The sequence below is a fragment of the Balaenoptera acutorostrata genome, chromosome 4, assembly GCF_949987535.1.
Source record: "Balaenoptera acutorostrata chromosome 4, mBalAcu1.1, whole genome shotgun sequence".
Lineage (NCBI taxonomy): Eukaryota > Metazoa > Chordata > Mammalia > Artiodactyla > Balaenopteridae > Balaenoptera > Balaenoptera acutorostrata.
Genome location: NC_080067.1, coordinates 146587006 through 146606345, shown reverse-complemented (window position 1 = coordinate 146606345; position 19340 = coordinate 146587006). Strand labels below are relative to the sequence as shown.

Sequence of the window (19340 nt, the reverse complement as noted above, 5' to 3'; positions counted from 1 at the left end):
CGAGTCCCTACTGCTGCAGGGAAGGTGGAAGCTTGGTCTCAGACCCCTAGTTCCAAAATCACCAAGATTAAGGGGGTCACCCCCACATGTCTAAGCTTCCACAAGAGGTCGCTGCATCTTTCAACGGGGGTTGTTCTTGACTCGCTTCCCACCACCTGCTTCTCTGTTACCTTCATTAATGACACTTCGCATAGATATCACTCTTCTGTATCTCTTGAGGACTTTCCTACAATTTGTAATTCTGCCTTCCACCATTTCTTTAGCAAACCCCACATTTTTAGGTATGTTGGTTATTTATTTTTTAATTGAAGTATAGTTGATGTACAATGTGGTGTTAGTTTCAGGTGTACAGCAAAGCGATTCAGTTATACATATATATGTTTGTGTGTATATATATATATACACATATTCTCTTTCAGATTCTTTTCCATTATAATTTATGACAAGATACTGAGAATAGTTCCCTGTGCTATACAGTAGGTCCTTATTGCTTATCTGTTTTACATATAGTAGTATGTATCTGTTAATCCCAAACTCCTAATTTCTCTCTCCCCCTCTTTCCTTTTTGGTAACCATAAGTTTGTTTTCTATGTCTGTCAGTCTGTTCCTGTTTTGTAAATAAATTCATTTGTATCATTTTTTAGATTCCACGTATAAGTGATATCATATCATATTTGTCTCTGTCTGATTTACTTCACGTGGTATGATAATCTCTAGGTCCATCCAAGTTGCTGCAAATGGCGTTATTTCATTATTTTCTGTAGCTGAGTAATATTCCATTGTGAATATGCACCACATCTTTTTTATCCATTCATCTGTCAACGGACATTTAGGTTGATTCCATGTCTTGGCTATTGTGAATAGTGCTGCTGTGAACATTGGGGTGCATCTTTTCGAATTAGAGTTTTCATCTTTTCCAGATATACTCCCAGGAGTGGGATTGCTGGATCATATGGTAGCTCTATTTTTAGTGATTTTGAGGAACCTCCATACTGTTCTCCATAGTGGCTGCACCAGTTTACATTCCCACCAACACTGTAGGAGGGTTCCCTTTTCTCCACACTCCCTCCAGCATTTATTATTTGTAGACTTTTGGATGGTGGCCATTCTGGCTGGGGTGAGGTGGTACCTCACTGCAGTTTTGATTTGCACTTCTCTTCAATTTTTCATTATCATAAATACTACTGTGATGAACATCCTTGTGGTATATCTTTTCCCATTTGCGACATTATTTTTTATGTTAAATTCCAAGAAGTAGGATTGCTGGATCACAGCAAATGCAAAAATCTAATCCCTTTGCTGTGCACAATCAACATGGTCCTCAAGGAAGTAGGTTAACATTTACTGTTTTTCCTGAACTGCAGATGAGTATTCATTTCTCAACTCTAGAACACATGAGTTCTTGAAAACTGTTTTCAAGGATGGGAGATAGGATAACGTTATGCTCCAGTCTGAGGGTGAGCCACATTTAACCCTCGGAAACTGCGTGATTTCTCATCAGCAAAACGCACATAATGATGCCTTTCTCCTCTTCACCACAAACATGTTGGCTAATTGAAAAAAAAAATCCCAATCTCTGCAAGTACATTGCATTGCTCAGAAATAAGTAGGAAATGAGTGTTAATAGGCTCCTGCAAAAATAGAATCTTATTTAAATATTTATGTAAACAACACACTAATTTCCTGGGATTTCATCATGCTGGGGATTTAGGGAGAATAAGCTGCCGCGAAATGAAAACTTTGGCTCAGGGCTGAGCCTTCTCCTTCCTTTTAGTCACTTTTCCGACTCTGCCCATCTCCACAGCCTTCTCAAGGCAGCGATGTTTTTTCCGGTGGTGCATTTCGCGCTGCTTTCCCCATCGCCATGACCAATGCAGCTGCTCTTGCTTATTCTGTCATTTCCTCTGTGATCTCCCTGAAGCTGGCAGTTGCCATGGCAGCGCTTCTCTCTGCAGCCGGGAGGCCAGGTGAACAGCCGCTCCTGGTCACCGGTCACCAGCGTGCAGCCCGCGCCCAGGCATCTCTGCAGACAGACGGATGCAGAGCCCCCTGCTTGGACCCTGGGCTGGCCTTTGGGGTTTCACCTGGGTGCTGGCTGCTGGCAGCCCCACAGCCCGTCATTTACTCTTCAGATGAGCTAAGAGACGATGCAAGGAAAGGTCAGGCTTGTGCAAAGGAAAGACACAAAGCAGAAATTTGGCTTTGTCTTGGTGTGTAGGTTTGCATGACTGAAATCAAAAAGTCATTTTCCTATGTGTGACTCACGTAAAACAGAGGGCAGCTCTCCTGACCAAAGGCACCCTCTCTAGCACTGCCTGCGGTGGCCCTAGATTGTTCCTGCCGCTCCTGGCGAGGATCCCCAAAGGAACATCTTTAGGGACTTTCTCCGGCCCTTACTGCCCTCTTTCCCGGAAGACATGAGGTCATCACTTAAGCAGTGAGAATCCCCAGATGGAAGCTTCTGGAAGCCGTAGACCCACTCGTTTTTATGGTAGTGCAGTGCCCAAGTCTAGGGGCACCTGAGGATGCCTCTCACTGCCTACCTGCTGAGGAAGTGAGCCTGTGAGGTGTAGGCCTGGGTCCTCCCCACCCTATCGCTACCTTAAAGCTACACTGGACTCCCTGTGGCCAGATCAGCGATGAGCCCCCTTCCTGCCCCCTCCTCCGTGTGTGAGTTGCGCCTGCCCCTGTCTGGAAGCCCTTCAAGGTCTACGCCTACTTTTCTGTACTCTCCCTTGAAAAGCAGGCCAAACACCCCCCCTAGTGCGGTGCCTTTTCCAGTCTCCGGGATGGTGTTTAGTGCACCAAGTAGAATTCTTTCTGACAACAGCCTTTGAGCCATCATTTCTCCAGGGGGCCGTGGGCCACTCACGTTTGTACCCCTCATGTGTGTCTGACACAGGGAGACGGCTCAGTATATGTGGATGAAACGTCCTTAAACCTGCCTTACAGGTCTGTCTTAGAAATACACACAATGAGCAGTGTGTGTGTGTGTGTGTGTGTGTGTGTGTGTGTGGTGAGGAAAATATATGGAGGATTAAAACCACGCTGAAATTTTGAATGGCGTCATGAAGAGAGAAAAGTAGAGAAAGGCAACGGAGCAGGTCTGGAAGGTGGACAAAGAGGGAGGCAGGAGGGAGACGGCACACCCGTCAGAGCTGTAACTAGGGCCACAGGAGGCACCCCAGCTGGCAGCTGGAGCTGGATAGGTAGCAGTTACCCTTGAGGCTAACCACAGGTCCCAATTAACAAGCATCCATCCTTCTTGCAGTTAAGCGTTCAGCGAACTACAACCCATGTAAATTCCACTTACAGCGCTCATGCTAAGAACAGTTTTTGCATTATAAAAAGAAAAAGGAGGAAGAAGAATATGCCACAGACACTGCATGTAGCTTGCAAAGCCTAAATCTTCAGGCTCTGGCCCTTTACAGAAACAGTTTCCAGATCCCTAACTTAGGTCTTGCCGCGATGGGAACTCAGGTTTGGATTTCTGTTGTGGCATCCATCGCAAAGCTGAGAGAAGGAATCACTGCCACCCATGCAGCAACCCCAGCTGATGTTGGAAAACAGCATGGCTCCAAACGCACAACAGTGTGGTTATTTCCAAGGGACACTCACAAACGTATTATCAGACCCTCTGATACACTTGACCTTGGGAGACAGCCCCGAAGCACAGATCAATGTCTAGCACACCTCCTGACCCCCCTCAGCAACCTTGGCCCCCCCAGAGAGGAGAAGTCGAGAGAGGAAGTGGAGACAAGGTCAAGCATTAAGGAGATTAGCTCCTAATGGGTCAGAAGAGCACTGACTGGCCGGGTTTCTTTGATGCTGACCCTCACCCAAGACCGGCTTCCCCATTGGCAACTGTGCCCCGAAGGTCACGTGTCACTTAGTGCCTGTGACCGAGTTGGGGGTGGCTGATCCCGTCACCATTTTCATGATGACTCTGCCCCTAGAACGTGAATGTTCAATGACGCGGGGCAAAATTCAGTGTTGAATAATTGCTGAATTTTCAGACGCATCGGGGACGGAAGGTCAGGATTACCGAAGGGTTACCACAAGGAGCTGGTGGGTTTCCTTCGGGTCCGGGACTGAGTTAACAGGCTTTGCGTCATCTTTCATCACATTCAGAGTAGCAGCTCTGATCTAGAGGGAGAGTTTCCTGTGTGCTGAGCTGGAGGCTGAGGCGAGGGGATGTGATGAGGGCTTAAGGCTAAAAGGCATCGACGCACAATAGACACGTGAATAGAGGGGCCCATTAGGGCCCCATGTGGCATCATCTGTGCTCTTCAAGGAGACAGTCCACTGCACAGGGTCTGCTGGCTGAGAACCAGGATTGCCCGATACCCGAGCCTTCAGCAACCTGCTTCTGTAATCGTCGTTCTGCTCCAGCTTCCATTTAGAGACGTTGGAAATTAAGCCTAAATAGATCACTGCCGCCCTTGCTGTTCCATGCTCCGTGTATTCCCGCCAGCTATCCTGGCATGTTCTGAAATATTCTGGAATTATTCTGGAATGGTCTGGAATGTCCTTCCCCCCTCCCCCATACTTCTGTCAGGTCTTTCCTCAGTTGCATCTTCTCAATTAGTCCTACCCTGACCCCCCCATTTAAATGTCAGTCCACTCCTGCTCAGGCACTCTTGGTCCCCTCCCTCCCTTAACACTCTCCTTTTTAAAAATTAGACTCTATGCCATCAGCATACCATATAATTTGCTGATTTATTTTGTTTAGGATCTATAGTTTTGGTCCCTCCCACAAAGGCAGGAATAGTTGTCCGTTTTGTTCACTGCTGTGTCCCAGACACCCAGAACAGCATTTGGCACATAACAGGTGCTAAATAAATCACAGTTTAAATGAATAAGCTATTTATTTGATAAATAATCATTAAATGAATTCATCCTTTCCCCATCTAGGGGTCAACTGTGCTTGGTTTTATTTTGATTTTTGCTGAACTCTCTCTCGGTCTCCTGTGCCCAGCAAAGAATATTCTACACATTCTGCTCCCACAGGCTGCTTTTTTTTTTTTTTGGCCACGCTGCATGGCTTGTGAGATCTTAGTTCTCATCCAGGGACTGAACTCCTGGAAATGAGAGCACCGAATCCTAACCACCGGACTGCCAGGCCATTCCCCACACTACTTCTGTCAGAGATGGGCATGTGCTTGTAGACCATGAAGTTTTCCGTCAGTCCCTTTTTTTGCCCATTTTTGCCCAGTCTCTGCCCAGTTTTGGACCTGGCACACGGTAGGCCCTCAGTAAATTCCCCAAGAGGAACCAGAGATAGAAGTTTGGGAGTGTCTCCCACTGGGGTGCTTCATCCCAGCCCCATAAGCAACTAAGCCCCAAGCCTCTGGGCGAAGCCCAGAGACCAATACGTGGAGGAGAGAATAATTTGTGGGCAGAGGGGAGTGTTGAGGCTTGAGTCTCGGTGTTCCTTCCCTGCATGGAAAGGATAGAGGACCGTCTCGGGTTTGACAATTAGGAAGGGTCTGTCATCCCTGTATTTTCAGCCGAACAAAATTAGTGGAAGTTGCCTTGCCTAGAAAAAAAATTAGGAACTGTAAATTATAGTCTTCATTTATTACTCTGTCACAGATTGAATAGTTTTGGCTTCTGTAGAAATGCAAAAATTATGTATTTTGGAAAATCACATTCATCGTTAACTCTTACCTCTAGCCTTCTCTTCCCACAGGAAAAAGCTAAATATTCTGCTTAAAAAAAAGAAGAAAAACCATGCTTTCTATTTATAGTACAGCTTCAATTGAAGAGCATTAATTAAATTCTTAAATGTCAAATGTCAACACAATTTTCAAATTTAGTTAAATCAATGGATGCCTAATGGTTGATCTTCAATCATGTCAGCATTGGGAATTCAATCTGCCTTGGATTCTAATTTTACAGAAATTGTCCTTCTGCAATGAGATGCGGATCCATGAAAAAAAATTACAGCTCAGGAGTTGTAAGGAAAACACTAAAATTCTCGAAGCAGACTCAGTTTTTATATCATTTTTAAAGGGTTTGTCTTATAATGTTTTAGAAACTTAGAGTAGAAATTTCAGCACCCAAACAAAAACTCTTCCTAATTATATTGGGCACAGTGCCATTGTGAGTATATGGGTTACATTCTTTTAGTCTCTGCCTTTAATATAGTTTCTATCACTTTATTTTTAAGAGAGGGGAGATCTGAGTGCATTCACTTCAGAGACTAGGCAGACTAATAAATGAATTACTAACAAATCACAGAAGTATTTATAGGCTAAGTAAAAAAGGTTTGGTGTCCTTACAAAGAGTCATGTCTGTCCTGGAGTCAGAGACTGTCCCTCCACCACTTCACAGGGACCTTCATAAAATACCAGACCAGACTGAAAAAACAAACTGTCCCCAATTCACGCTTTATGTTTCCTGATAGAATCAAGGACATTTTTTAAACACTCTCCTAGTACCTTTGTTTTTAATTATGAATATGTCTCAATGAGAAAATGAAGGCTGTGACTATTGCCTGCCATGCCCCTGAAAAGGCTGCAGCAGAGGCCAAAGGATGTGGAATGGATGGGGCCCCAACAGTGCCTTCGATTTCTAGCGAGCATGTTCCTTGTTCAGTGTGATTTAGCATAATTAAATTAAAATAATCAAGCATCAGTATAGCCGTCAGACCTCCACATAATTTTTCAAGGATTTTAATGGATGAACCACATGCTTCTCACTGACCACAGAACTCTCGGTGTGTGAGAGAAATCTGTTCCACGTGCTTTCCTTGGATCTGATAGCGAAGTGTTCCCGCATAAAGGGCTTGACCCTGTGAGCAGAAATGTGGTGCAGACACATAACAATGATCGCAGTCAGCTGGATGCCAGCCTCTCCCTGGGTCACTGTTCCAGAAATTAGCTTCAGTGCTAACACAGCCTTTTCACCTGGAGAATCGATAAATCCGAGAGGCTGCAGGACCCCTAGAAAACTAGCTACCCTGTGCCCTGCTGGGGAGGGAGAAGTGCGCTCTGAGCTTCGGCCCTGCTGGGGAGGGAGGAGTGCGCTCTGAGCTTCGGCCCTGCTGGGGAGGGAGGAGTGCGCTCTGAGCTTCGGCCCTGCTGGGGAGGGAGGAGTGCGCTCTGAGCTTCGGCCCTGCTGGGGAGGGAGGAGTGCGCTCTGAGCTTCGGCATCCGAGCGCTGCTTCACCCGTCAAAGCAAGGACTCTCTCTGGACTGGGTTCCTGAGGCCACACAGCTTCAAGTCTGTTGGGAAAAGAGGGAAAGACTGTCTCCAGGCTGAGGCGGGGGCTTGTGGGCACGGGCAGGAAACTGATGGAGCAAAAGACAGGCTCCGATCTGCCCGGGGGCAGGTGTGTTTAGGTTCCCCTGAGATATTGGACCTGGCTGGGACATAGGGTGCGTGGAGGTGGGGTGCGCAGAACAGACACCTGAGGAGGAAGGCAGGACACAGAGAGGGGCAAAGTTAGTGTGAGGGGCGAGAAGTTTGAAGTGTGCGCTGGGCCCATGTCCCCTTTAAAGAGGTAAAGTGAAGACCAGAATTAATGTTTAGGAAAAATTGACCCCTGGGCCAGGCATAGATGCTGGTCTGGAGCAGGGTATCAGGGGCAGAGGCGATGTCCCCAGTGAGGACAGAGACAGGGAAAGCAGAGAACAGAGACATTAAGAGCCGATTTCAGGGAGGGCTTCGCTAGACTGCAGATGCAGGACAGGCAGAAGGGAGCAACCTGCTGACCTGACTCTCTCCCTGGTTCTTGTAAACATTTCCAGCAGCTGAGCAGACAGCTCAGTACAGTGTCCCCACTTCCCTCCAAATTCATATTTCTCAAATGTAATGAATCGTCTTTTCTGGAAATTCGGCTTCCTCTCTTGCACCCTCATGTTACCATTCTCCCCCAGTCCCACCAGCCCCGACTGTGGAATTGCCCCCCTCCTTTCTTCCTTCGTGTAGGGGAGCGGCCCTCAGGTTTTATTACTCTACTTAGTAACAATTCCAGCATCCGCTGCTTCTCTCCCGTTGTCACTGTTTATCCCCAATCCACCCCGAGACATTTCTCCCGCAGCCATCAGTGGTCTCATAAAGCCCCGCAATGGGACCGCTGGCTCCACTGCCCACTATCCTCATCGGTGAAATCACCCCCGCCGGTGGGTCAGTACTCTCAGGTGCAGGGCACACTCTTTTCCACAGGCCACTGCAACCATCCAAGCCTCTACTGTGTTCCTGGTGCCCACTATTCTCCCCTGACTTTGCCCCTTAGGATTCTGGTGAAAAGAGAGACTATCAGATTTGAACCTGTTCCCTCCAAGCAACAAGCGTACCTGTGTCTTCGCTTACCTTGCTTCCCTCCCCAGCAGGTCTGCCGAAGCTCCTCCTTGCTTTCTCTTCCTCCCATCCCAGCGGCTCTGGCCCCTACGCCCCCCTCTCTCCACCGCCTCCCCTCCTGCTTCTGTCCTCTCGCTTCTCTGCTGGGACAGTGTCCCTTCAAGTGTAACTTTTCTGTTGGCTATTTGAATTTCTCCAACTTCCCCCGTAAAAACACCCAGTGAGGAGAATAATCATCGTTACTGCTTATGTGTTCTGAGGACACTATTTTCATAACAACCCTGACATAAATTGTATTGTCCCATTATATAGAGAAGGAAACTGAGGCACAGAAAAATTAAGTAACCTGGAAAAAACCACCCAGCTAGTAAGCGAGGGAGCAAGAATTTGAACTCAGGCAGAAAGACTCAAACACCCACCAACTCAGCAACTGCACTGTGGTGTCACTCAAAACTTCTTTCTCTGAAAAACGGAAAACATGTCTCCCTTGCTCTCGCATCTCCCCTAAAATGACCCTTCTCCTTCCCCTTCCTCTCACTTCCAAACCCTTCAGGTTGGTTTCCGTTCACCATTCCTGATTTCTCATCTCCCAGTGTTCTTCACCCTTCTGCAAACTGGCATCTCCACATCCACAGAAATGGCCCTTTCGTAGCTCAGCAGGGATTGAAAAACTGTCCTTCGGACAATATGTCATCACCCACTGGGGTCTCTCCCTGCTGACCCCTGGGTTACTGTCTGCTTCCGTTTCTCCGAAGACACTTGCGTATGTGCTGTGCTGTATCCACGTCTTCCTCTCTGTGTGCTCGGCCCGGTGTTCTGATTAGATTACAGACTCTTGCTGGACAAGGATGTCTCCTCTCTCTAAGCTCCATGCTGTGTACATAGTACAGGGTACATCCCTAGTGCCTAGTGATTGACTGTCCCTGGGAGGTAAGTGGCCCCCCTGCAACCACTGGAAATAGTTTGGAGTGAGTTGCACGCTTTGCTTTACTCTTCCACCGTGTCTGTCCTCTGTGGCTGCAGCCCCAGGTTAATAAGAGTTTCCCGTTGGAAAGTGTAGAGAACTAAAGCCATCAAAGAGACTCAGAAGCCTTTTTTCTCTTCCCTAAGTAGTTCTGAGCATCCTGAGGGGCCCCAATGCACGTCACTAAACAAAACTTCCAACGGAACGAGAGGGGTCTTCAGCAGCCACTACGGAGTTTTATCAAAGACGTGTTGTTTTACAACTTCCTGTTTTACGGGTTTATTAACTTGAGGTTTACTCACCAAGTTGTCAAGGACAAGGTGAGGAAGAATACGAGGATGAGTCCTCGGAATCTATTTTTTCTAGGAGCGAGTGAGCACGAGATAAACGTACGCAGTGACTCCGCAAAATTGGTTTTCCCACTAAAGCTGCTGTAGCCTGTCTTCTGGGCCTGCGTGTTATTGCGTGGGTTCCTATACGCTCTGGAACCCATCTCTAACCGGTCTGTGGGTTTTGGTCTTCACAGCTCCTGACGGCCCACCTCAGGAAGTTCACCTGGAGCCCATCTCGTCTCAGAGCATCAGGGTCACCTGGAAGGTAAACTCAGCAAACACTTGTCTTCCCGGCACTTTTTCCATGGAGGGTGGAGAGCATTTCACTCATGTTAAGCGTTATGATGCCAAGGCACGAACGCCTTTATTTTTTTTTTTAATTTTTATTTTCTATTGGAGTATGGTTGATTTACAATGTTGTGTTAGTTTCAGGTGTACAGCAAATTTATACATATGAAACTTTTATGTGGCAGAGTTAGATTAAAAGCCCTTTTATTAAAATCCAGTATTTGTATCCACATTTTGAATACATTTACAGCAACTTCTGTATCTACAGAGAGTGAAGTTTGGGGGCCTGATTTTTAGTCTTTGAATCGTGATTGTGTCCTAAGCGCTGCTCTCCACTCGCAAATCGGGAAATGGACGTGCGTGACCGTACTCGTTAATTCATGCCAGTGGAAACTTTTCCTAATTGCTTTTCCTAAATGGCAAATCATGGTGTGGTAGACAACCCACCAAGTGGCAGGGAGGACAGAGGTCCTTGCTGTGCCCCTAGCTAGCGTTGGCCTCACACACACCCAGGGAAGGGGGGCGGCGCTGGGCCAGCTGCCGTCCCAGGCAGTGGTCCCTCCAGCACGGCCAGCAGATGCAGACTGGCTGCTGGTGAGCTGAGGGCTCATTGCCAGCTGCTGGGAGAGAAAGCGTGAGCCACAATGCAAGCAATCACACCATTCAGCATGCTGTTTCCTCCGGCAGACATGTTTTCCTTAGCAAAACTTTCTCGGTGAAGGAAACAGCGTTGATTGATATTCTGGCCCGAGCTCATCACAAACCAGCACACTAGGTAGTGCTGCCCCAGGGATCTTGAAGTCACTGACGTGGTGGGTGAAACTGCTAGAGAATTAGTCACCCCCTTCATGTGGTCTTGGAGCCAACTGCCTTAGCCCAAATTCCATTTTATCTAGAATGCTGTTACTGGGTCAGAACGTCTGCAACGTTGCACTTACTTTTCCACTTCTGGGTTTCTCTCATCGCACATGTTCTCTTCTTACCTCCTTCCTCGCCATTTTTTCTGTGTTCTCACTCAGAGAGGAAGGTAAGAGCCACAGGGAGGTCTTCAAACTGCCCACCTCTCTGTCCCATTAAAAACCTCATTCATTGCACCACGTGTTGGGTTTTTTCCTTCTAGCATCAGCTCTTTCATAAAATGACCAGCCTCTATAACAACAACAACAAAAAAAACCAAAAGGATTTTCAAGGTTGGGGTGGACATCACCTTGGGTTTTAACACACAGTAGGGCATCAGGCCCCTTTGTGCTGGCTTTTTACGGCCCGGCCACTGAGCTGTGATTCCAGCGGGCAGCACACCGCGACTGTTCAGCTGCTCAGACAGGGCCGGCCGAGCCAGGTGGGGAGGGGGCCATTCGTCTGTGAGCACGTCCGCCGCTGTGAGCATCTCACATTGCGCGATAAAAGGCACTCAGCAAGCCACAGCCCCACACGCAGCCCAGCCACTGCGCAAACGGAATGCTGACTCACTCTGTCTTGTGTTAAAGGCTGGGAAGTTTCCTCCACCAGCCCTCCGCATTCTCTTGCCTTTTGCCACTGAAAAGCTATTACGGTGGCCCCTAGAGCTTTCTGTGTCCTGCAGGAGAGAGGTGTCTGTCCCCAGAGCTCTTATAACTAAAAATAGAAACTTCAGAGGCTTTAAAAGCCATTGCATCCTTTCTGTCTCCATAGAAAAGCAGCAGGAAAAGTCAGCAGGTTGCAGTTAAATTTCTTCTGAATGTCAAAAGGATGAACAAGTCGTGGGCTATTGAAAGGAGGCCTCACCTCCATTAGACTGTGAACTGGTTTTGCTGTCCTATTCATGGAACCGTGATTTCTCACAGGGTAGCAGGCTGCAGAAAAGGATGTGGGTACCACTGAGTGGAGTAGGGGCTGCCCATTGATTGGCTGTCATTTCACACTGGCCTGATTACATCATGAAAGTGTGTCACTGATTCAACCAAACTGTATGCGAGTCTAGGTAATGCAAAGTATGATATGTTACATAAAATATGCCTTTATTTTATGACATTAAAGTCCCAGATTTACATTTTGTGTAAAGAGGCTAATAGGAAAGGAGGAAAAAGAAGTAAAGAAAGAGGAAGAAATTGTGTTAGCCCAAGGAGGGGGCCCACATCTGTCAGCCGGGATGGAAATATTGGGGGTACTGAGGCAGAAACTCATTGAGGGTCACAAGAAAACTCATCAGAAGTAAAAGATGCGCTCAAAGAAGAGACATGAGATAGAGGGAAGAACAGCTCCGGGCTTTGGGTGGGAACATAGCCATTTTAGACACTAAACCTCTTAAAGGTCAGGGGCAGCTTGGCGGACATTTCATAACATCAGAGACAGAAGTTAAATTTTGTTTAATTATCCCTGTACAAGCAACACTTTTGTAACATACACCTTCTGTTGAACGAAATTAACAACTTTTCCTGCTTAACTTGGTTATTTCTTTCACCAAAGAGAAGTTTCAAATGTTTAAATTTTCAAGTCCGCCAGAGGTTCCACGTGCCTTACTGGCTGTAGACCAAACCCCAGAGGCCAGCCCAGCCACCAGCATCGGGCTGCGGCATCCTGTCTCAGGTTTACCACCCTCTCCTCCCGCAGTTCCAGGGGACCGTGCTGTCCTCTTCTCTCCTCAGCTGTCACTGCTGCTGTCAATGTTTGTAGCATCCCCCCCTCCAGCCCCCACCTGTCCCGTCCTGCTTACTCAGTGCTCTGGTCCTGCCTGACTCCCTCTGTGAAGATGTGTAAATCTCCAAAGTGGAATTAATTGTTCGACCCTTTGTGTTACCCATGATTCTGGGAGACAGCTCCGTGAGATCCCCGTCACACGCTTTCTACGGTCCATTTTGTCGCATCTCCTCTGCTGTTTTGTCAGCTCCTTGGAGGCAGGGAGTGTCTTATTTATCCTTGATCCTGGTGGCTGGCAGGTCTGTATGAATGAATGAATGAATGAGTGCATATGTGAATAACAAGTGCTTATGTCGCGCTAGCCTCCGAAGCACATGTCTTTCAGAAACTGCCGTGGAGAAGGCCCCCTAGCTTTTAGGATCTCCCAAAACCAGGCTGTAAGATGGCGAGAGTCTAACTCATGCTCCGGTACAATACACCGGCGCGTACAGTGGTGGACCACTGTACCCACATTCAGTGTCCCAGACAGACCAGCCATTCTGCACGTGGGTTTCTACTCTAATTGATTACAAAATAAATGGTAGTAATGATCCAGTAAATGTGTGATACATTTTACAGGAAATGGGCATCGAGCATCACTTATATGTAAGCGCCCACAGGAAGATGCCCAAGAACCGGGACCATATTAACTTGTCTATATTATGGAAGATGAAGGCTCAGAAAGGGCTTTTCCATAATTTTACATATTTTGAGTTACTTAAAGTTGCTAAGCAGTGCCTTAACAAGAACTCAAGAGATAAAGTAAGAGTTCTAAGTAAAATAAAAATCAGGTAAATGATAATAAAGGTTCCCTTCCTAGCTCTTGCTCCACACCCCTCGAAAAACAAAAAGTTTGCATTAGCCTTTTGCATATGTAAATACAGTTTACTGCATGTTTCTGCTGGGGTTATTCAGAGTCAGAAAGCATATTGAAGGCTACGTATTACTGATAACCACGTATTTGATCAAGTACCTGAAAATTGTAAAACTAAATGAGAATTCCTTGGTTTTTCAGAAAATTCGGATTTTAGTCTGTCTCCTAAGTATAAAAACACTGACAGAACAAGTCTCTTTTGACAGTCCCTGTCACCTTCTGGTCAGTCTCAGAATCAACTGATCCCATTTTATGCAAATTGAGGACAGTTTGAAGGCTATTTACATATGCTCATTAAATAAAACTTTCAGAGTTTGGAATATTTAATGACTATAGATATCGCAAAACATTTACCCAGAGAATGCAATTTAAGGCAGAGACTTTTTTTCCTATTGACGTAAATGTTTTGTTTTGTTTTGTTTTGAATGAGAAATCTTTTTAGAGCCATAGGCTATCCTGAAAATATGAAATTTTCCACTGCTTAAATATTGCATTGCTGAAAACAAACTGACTCCGGATAAAAATCCTGAGAATGATTTTGCCACTTTCCTGCCCTTCAGTATCATCCTCTCTGACTGAGATTGTATTTAGAATGAATAACATTGCAGAAGACACGTGATTTCCATAAAATATGAACACTGGGTATTTGGGGATTTAATTAAATTTTAGAAATCTGAAGGATACTTTTAACTAGAGCACCACACCTCCACAATCCCCAATAATTCCAAGTAATTGAGGCATCCTTACAATCTAGTATATGTTTCAGAGAAGAGCTCTTACAATGGGAAAATGGCTTAGTTTGTCATTTAAAAACAAAACTGCCTTATTGCCAGTGATCTTCATAGCAATGATTTAAAAAACTGCAGACGCCACTTGACTTCTACATCCAAATCCTCTTCCTCCAGGGAAAGGAATACCCCACTGGAAAGGAGCGCCTTCTAGCACTGGTATTTCCTGGCTGGGATTCCTGGGAAACCTGTCTTCCTGAGCACTTGCTCTCTGCCAGGCACTCTGCTCAATTCTTACATGCATTATACTGTTGGACCTGTGTGCTGGGTATACCCAGTTCTGTATAACCTCCTCAGGTTGCAGGGATTTGCCCAAGATCTGAGGGCTCGTGACTGTCAAAAGACCCCTACCTACCTTGGCAATCTGACTCTGCCTGCCGGGCTTCGAAGCAATTGATGAGCTAAAGTACGTTGAATGACGATACTGCACTTGTACATGGAAAGGTTCAACAACTATTATTTCCTCTTCCTACTCCTTCCAGCCTCATGTTATAAATGTTACCCAACCCCACTAAGGTTAAAGAAAATAGGTAACCTGTACATTTTACCTGCTACCGCTTTCTTTGCAAATTGTAAACTTAACCTTAGCATAACTGGAGTAGTAAGTCGACATCTTTCTTTCCTAAGTCAGTTGAAATTCAAAAGGGTTGCTTTGAAATTAATTTTACTTAATTTTTAAACTCTTGCTTTAATCCTTAGGCTATGAAAAAATTACAAAATTTACATTTCTTTTATGAACTAATCAATTGGTTCTAGAGTTAGATTTTCTGCAGTTTTTTAAAGAATCCTGATGACCAGTATGCCTGACAAATAGATAAGGAACTGTCAGTCCTTCTCATATTAACAAGTCTTACCTCTTTCCCCTACAATGAGAGAAGAAAAATCCAAACTGATTTCAAAACTTCTTGGTCATCCACAGGGAGTAGGATTATTCTCTCTTAACTTCTTACAGTTGACTAGACTGTAAGCTCTATGAGGGTAGAGGGCATATTTTGTTTGTTTGTTATATTCTCAGTAGAAGCGCAGTCAATATTTGTTAAATAAATACATGAACCACTCATTGTTCACCTTCATGTTAAAATATGCATATAATGAGGGGGTACCTTTACTTTGGAAACCTCGGGACACCTTAAAAAGCCCTACATGACTATATTAGCATCTTACTTTTTTGCACATGTATAAAATATACAGATCCCTTTCATAAAACCATTCATTGCTTATTTGCTTCTTTGGAATATGTTCTGCCTCTCTCCGCACCTCTCCATCAGATTCGCCCTTTTGGTTTAGCCATGTGATTGGCCTTTTCCTAGGACCCCAGTTCTCTGTCCCAGAGCAGAGCTGCCAATCTGCCTGCCCTAAAGGTCCTGGCTGGCCTCCCAACCTAAGCAGGCAGTCCTCTTAGTTCCCAGCCTCAAAGGGCAGCAAGAAGATGCTGGCCAGCTTTCCAAAGGCTGCTGAGCCACCAAGAGTGTGGGATGCAGGCTCACACCTGGGTGTTCTGGGAAGACAAGTTGGCTGAGACTCAGCCTAGAAAGGTTGTCTCCATTCCATCCCAGGGAAAAGACTGGACCTCTCAGCTAATTCACCCTGACAAGACATAAACTGAACTTCAACTAAGGACTCAGAGCAAGGTCATCTCCATTCATCAGCCTGCAGTCCTTTCAGATGGTTTCTCCTGAAAGCTTCACATGGAGCCTGGATGAATCTGGCATAATACAAGATACCTGAGGACAGACACTTTCCCTGTTCTGTTTTAGAACACTTAGATTATAAACAAGTTATGAACTGCAAGCAGCTATAGGCCAATAAAATGGACAACCTGGAAGAAATGGACAAATTCTTAGAAAAGAACAACCTTCTGAGACTGAACCAGGAAGAAATAGAAAATATAAACAGACCAATCACAAGCACTGAAATTGAAACTGTGATTAGAAATCTTCCAACAAACAAAAGCCCAGGACCAGATGGATTCACAGGTGAATTCTATCAGACATTTAGAGAAGAGCTAACACCTGTCCTTCTCAAACTCTTCCAAAATATAGCAGAGGGAGGAACACGCCCAAATTCATTCTACGAGGCCACCATCACCCTGATACCAAAACCACACAAAGATGTCACAAAAGCAGAAAACTACAGGCCAATATCACTAATGAACATAGATGCAAAAATCCTCAACAAAATACTTGCAAACAGAATCCAGCAGCACATTAAAAGGATCATACACCATGATCAAGTGGGGTTTATCCCAGGAATGCAAGTATTCTTCAATATATGCGAACCAATCAATGTGATACACCATATTAACAAATTGAAGGATAAAAACCATATGATCATCTCAATAGATGGAAAAAAAGCTTTCAACAAGATTCAACACCCATTTATGATAAAAACTCTCCAGAAAGTAGGCATAGGGGGACTTACCTCAACATAATAAAGGCCATATGTGACAAACCCACAGGAAACATAGTTCTCAATGGTGAAAAACTGAAACCATTTCCTCTAAGATCAGGAACAAGACAAGGTTGCCCACTCTCACCACTATTACTCAACATTGTTTTAGAAGTTTTAGCTACAGCAATCAGAGAAGAAAAAGAAATAAAAGGAATCCAAATCGGAAAAGAAGAAGTAAAACTATCACTGTTTGCAGATGACATGATACTATACATAGAGAATCCTAAAGATGCTACCAGAAGACTACTAGAGCTAATCAATGAATTTGGTAAAGCAGCAGGATTCAAAATTAATGCACAGAAATCTCTTGCATTAAGATATACAATGGAAGAGAGTGTCATGGACATATATACACTACCAAATGTAAAATAGATAGCTAGTGGGAAGCAGCCGCATAGCACAGGGAGATCAGCTCGGTGCTTTGTGACCACCTAGAGGGGTGGGATGGGGAGGGTGGGAGGGAGGGAGATGCAAGAGGGAAGAGAAATGGGAACATATTGTATACGTATAACAGATTCACTTTGTTATAAAGCAGATGCTAACACACTATTGTAAGGCAATTATACTTCAATAAAGATGTTTGGAAAAAAAAAAAAAGATATACAATGGAGAAAAGACAGTCTCTTCAATAAGTGGTGCTGGGAAAACTGGACAGCTACATGTAAAAGAATGAAATTAGAATACTCCCTAACACCATACACAAAAATAAACTCAAAATGGATTCAAGACCTAAATTTAAGACCAGACACTATAAAACTCTTAGAGGAAAACATAGGAAGAACACTCTTTGACATAAATCACAGCAAGATCTTTCTTGATCCACCTCCTAGAGAAATGGAAATAAAAACAAAAATAAACAAATGGGACCTAATGAAACTTCAGAGCTTTTGCACAGCAAAGGAAACCATAAACAAGATGAAAAGACAACCCTCAGAATGGGAGAAAATATTTGCAAACAAATCAACAGACAAAGGATTAATCTCCAAAATATATAAACAGCTCATTCAGCTCAATATTAAAGAAACAAACAACCTAATCCAAAAATGGGCAGAAGACCTAAATAGACATTTCTCCAAAGAAGACATACTGATGACCAAGAAGCACCTGAAAAGATGCTCAACATCACTAATTATTAGAGAAATGCAAATCAAAACTACAATGAGGTATCACCTCACACCAGTTAGAATGGGTATCATCAGAAAATCTACAAACAACAAATGCTGGAGAGGGTGTGGAGAAAAGGGAACCCTCTTGCACTGTTGGTGGGAATGTAAATTGATACAACCACTATGGAGAACAGTATGGAGATTCCTTAAAAAGCTAAAAATAGAATTACCATATGATCCAGCAATCCCACTACTGAGCATATACCCAGAGAAAACCGTATTTCAAAAAGACACATGCACCCCAGTGTTCATTGCAGCACTATTTACAATAGCCAGGTCATGGAAGCAACCTAAGTGTCCATTGACAGATGAATGGATAAAGAAGATGTGGCACATATATACAATGGAATATTACTCAGCCATAAAAAGAAATGAAATTGAGTTATTTGTAGTGAGGTGGATGGACCTAGAGTCTGTCATACAGAGTGAAGTAAGTCAGAAAGAGAAAAACAAATACCGTATGCTAACACATATATATGGAATCTAAAAAGAAAAAATGGTTCTGAAGAACCTAGGGGCAGAACAGGAATAAAGACGCAGATGTAGAGAATAGCCTTGAGGACAGGGGAAGGGGAAGGGTAAGCTGGGACGAAGTGAGAGAGTGGCATTGACATATATACACTACCAAATGTAAAATAGCTAGTGGGAAGCAGCAGCATAGCACAGGGAGATCAGCTAGGTGCTTTGTGACCACCTAGAGGGGTGGGATAGGGAGGGTGGGAGGGAGATGCAAGAGGGAGGGGATAGGGGGATATATGTATAGGTATAGCTGATTCACTTTGTTATACAGCAGAAACTAACACAACATTGTAAAGCAATTATACTTCAGTAAACATGTTAAAATAAATAAATAAGTTATGAACTGTTAGGTTACAGTAAGTTAGGAGGTAAGGATGGCATTTTTGCCTTGACTGATGGAACGTATTATCAGAAATGCAAACAAGAATAGTGAGTAGGAATTATGAGGTTGGAATGAAAAGAGCATTTTGGACATTTACTGGTGACCAGCCATAGGTCTTTATTTAGTACATCAACATCGCATTTAACAAGTGGATTGGCTTCTAAAGTTGGGACATTAAGGTAAAAATTGCTTATGGTCAGGATAACATTAAAATTTATTTAATTGTCTGTTGACAATTACACTATGCATAATTTAGCCATGAAAACTTAAGTGTCATACATTTATGAATATATAACACTTGCAGTGAAAATAAAGAGTATATGAAAAAGTATAACTTGACAGTATTTCATTACATTATGCATAAAGTAGGATTAGCATAATTTAAATGTATCTACAGCAAGTAAATTACATATAATAAGGATACTCTGATACAGTACGGAAAGTGCTGGATTAGACTTCAACATAATTAGATATTACTCTCCCCTCTACATTTAGTAAAAATAATCTTGAGCAAGTAACTTGGTTTGTCATTGCTGAAGCTCGAATCCTTCCACTAGGTCCGATCTGAGTGTCCTTTTCATCAAGTCATAGACAAACAGCAGCCATTGTAACAG

At 44.4% G+C, this 19340-nt stretch overlaps 1 protein-coding gene across 1 annotated transcript in view; it reads left to right on the top strand.

Annotated features, from left to right (window-relative positions):
* DSCAM (DS cell adhesion molecule) overlaps positions 1–19340 on the top strand; it is a 742440-nt gene that overhangs the window by 604419 nt on the left and 118681 nt on the right. Inside the window, 1 exon segment of the mRNA XM_057544948.1 lies at positions 9798–9868. Within this exon segment, the coding sequence (XP_057400931.1) occupies positions 9798–9868 (71 nt within the window).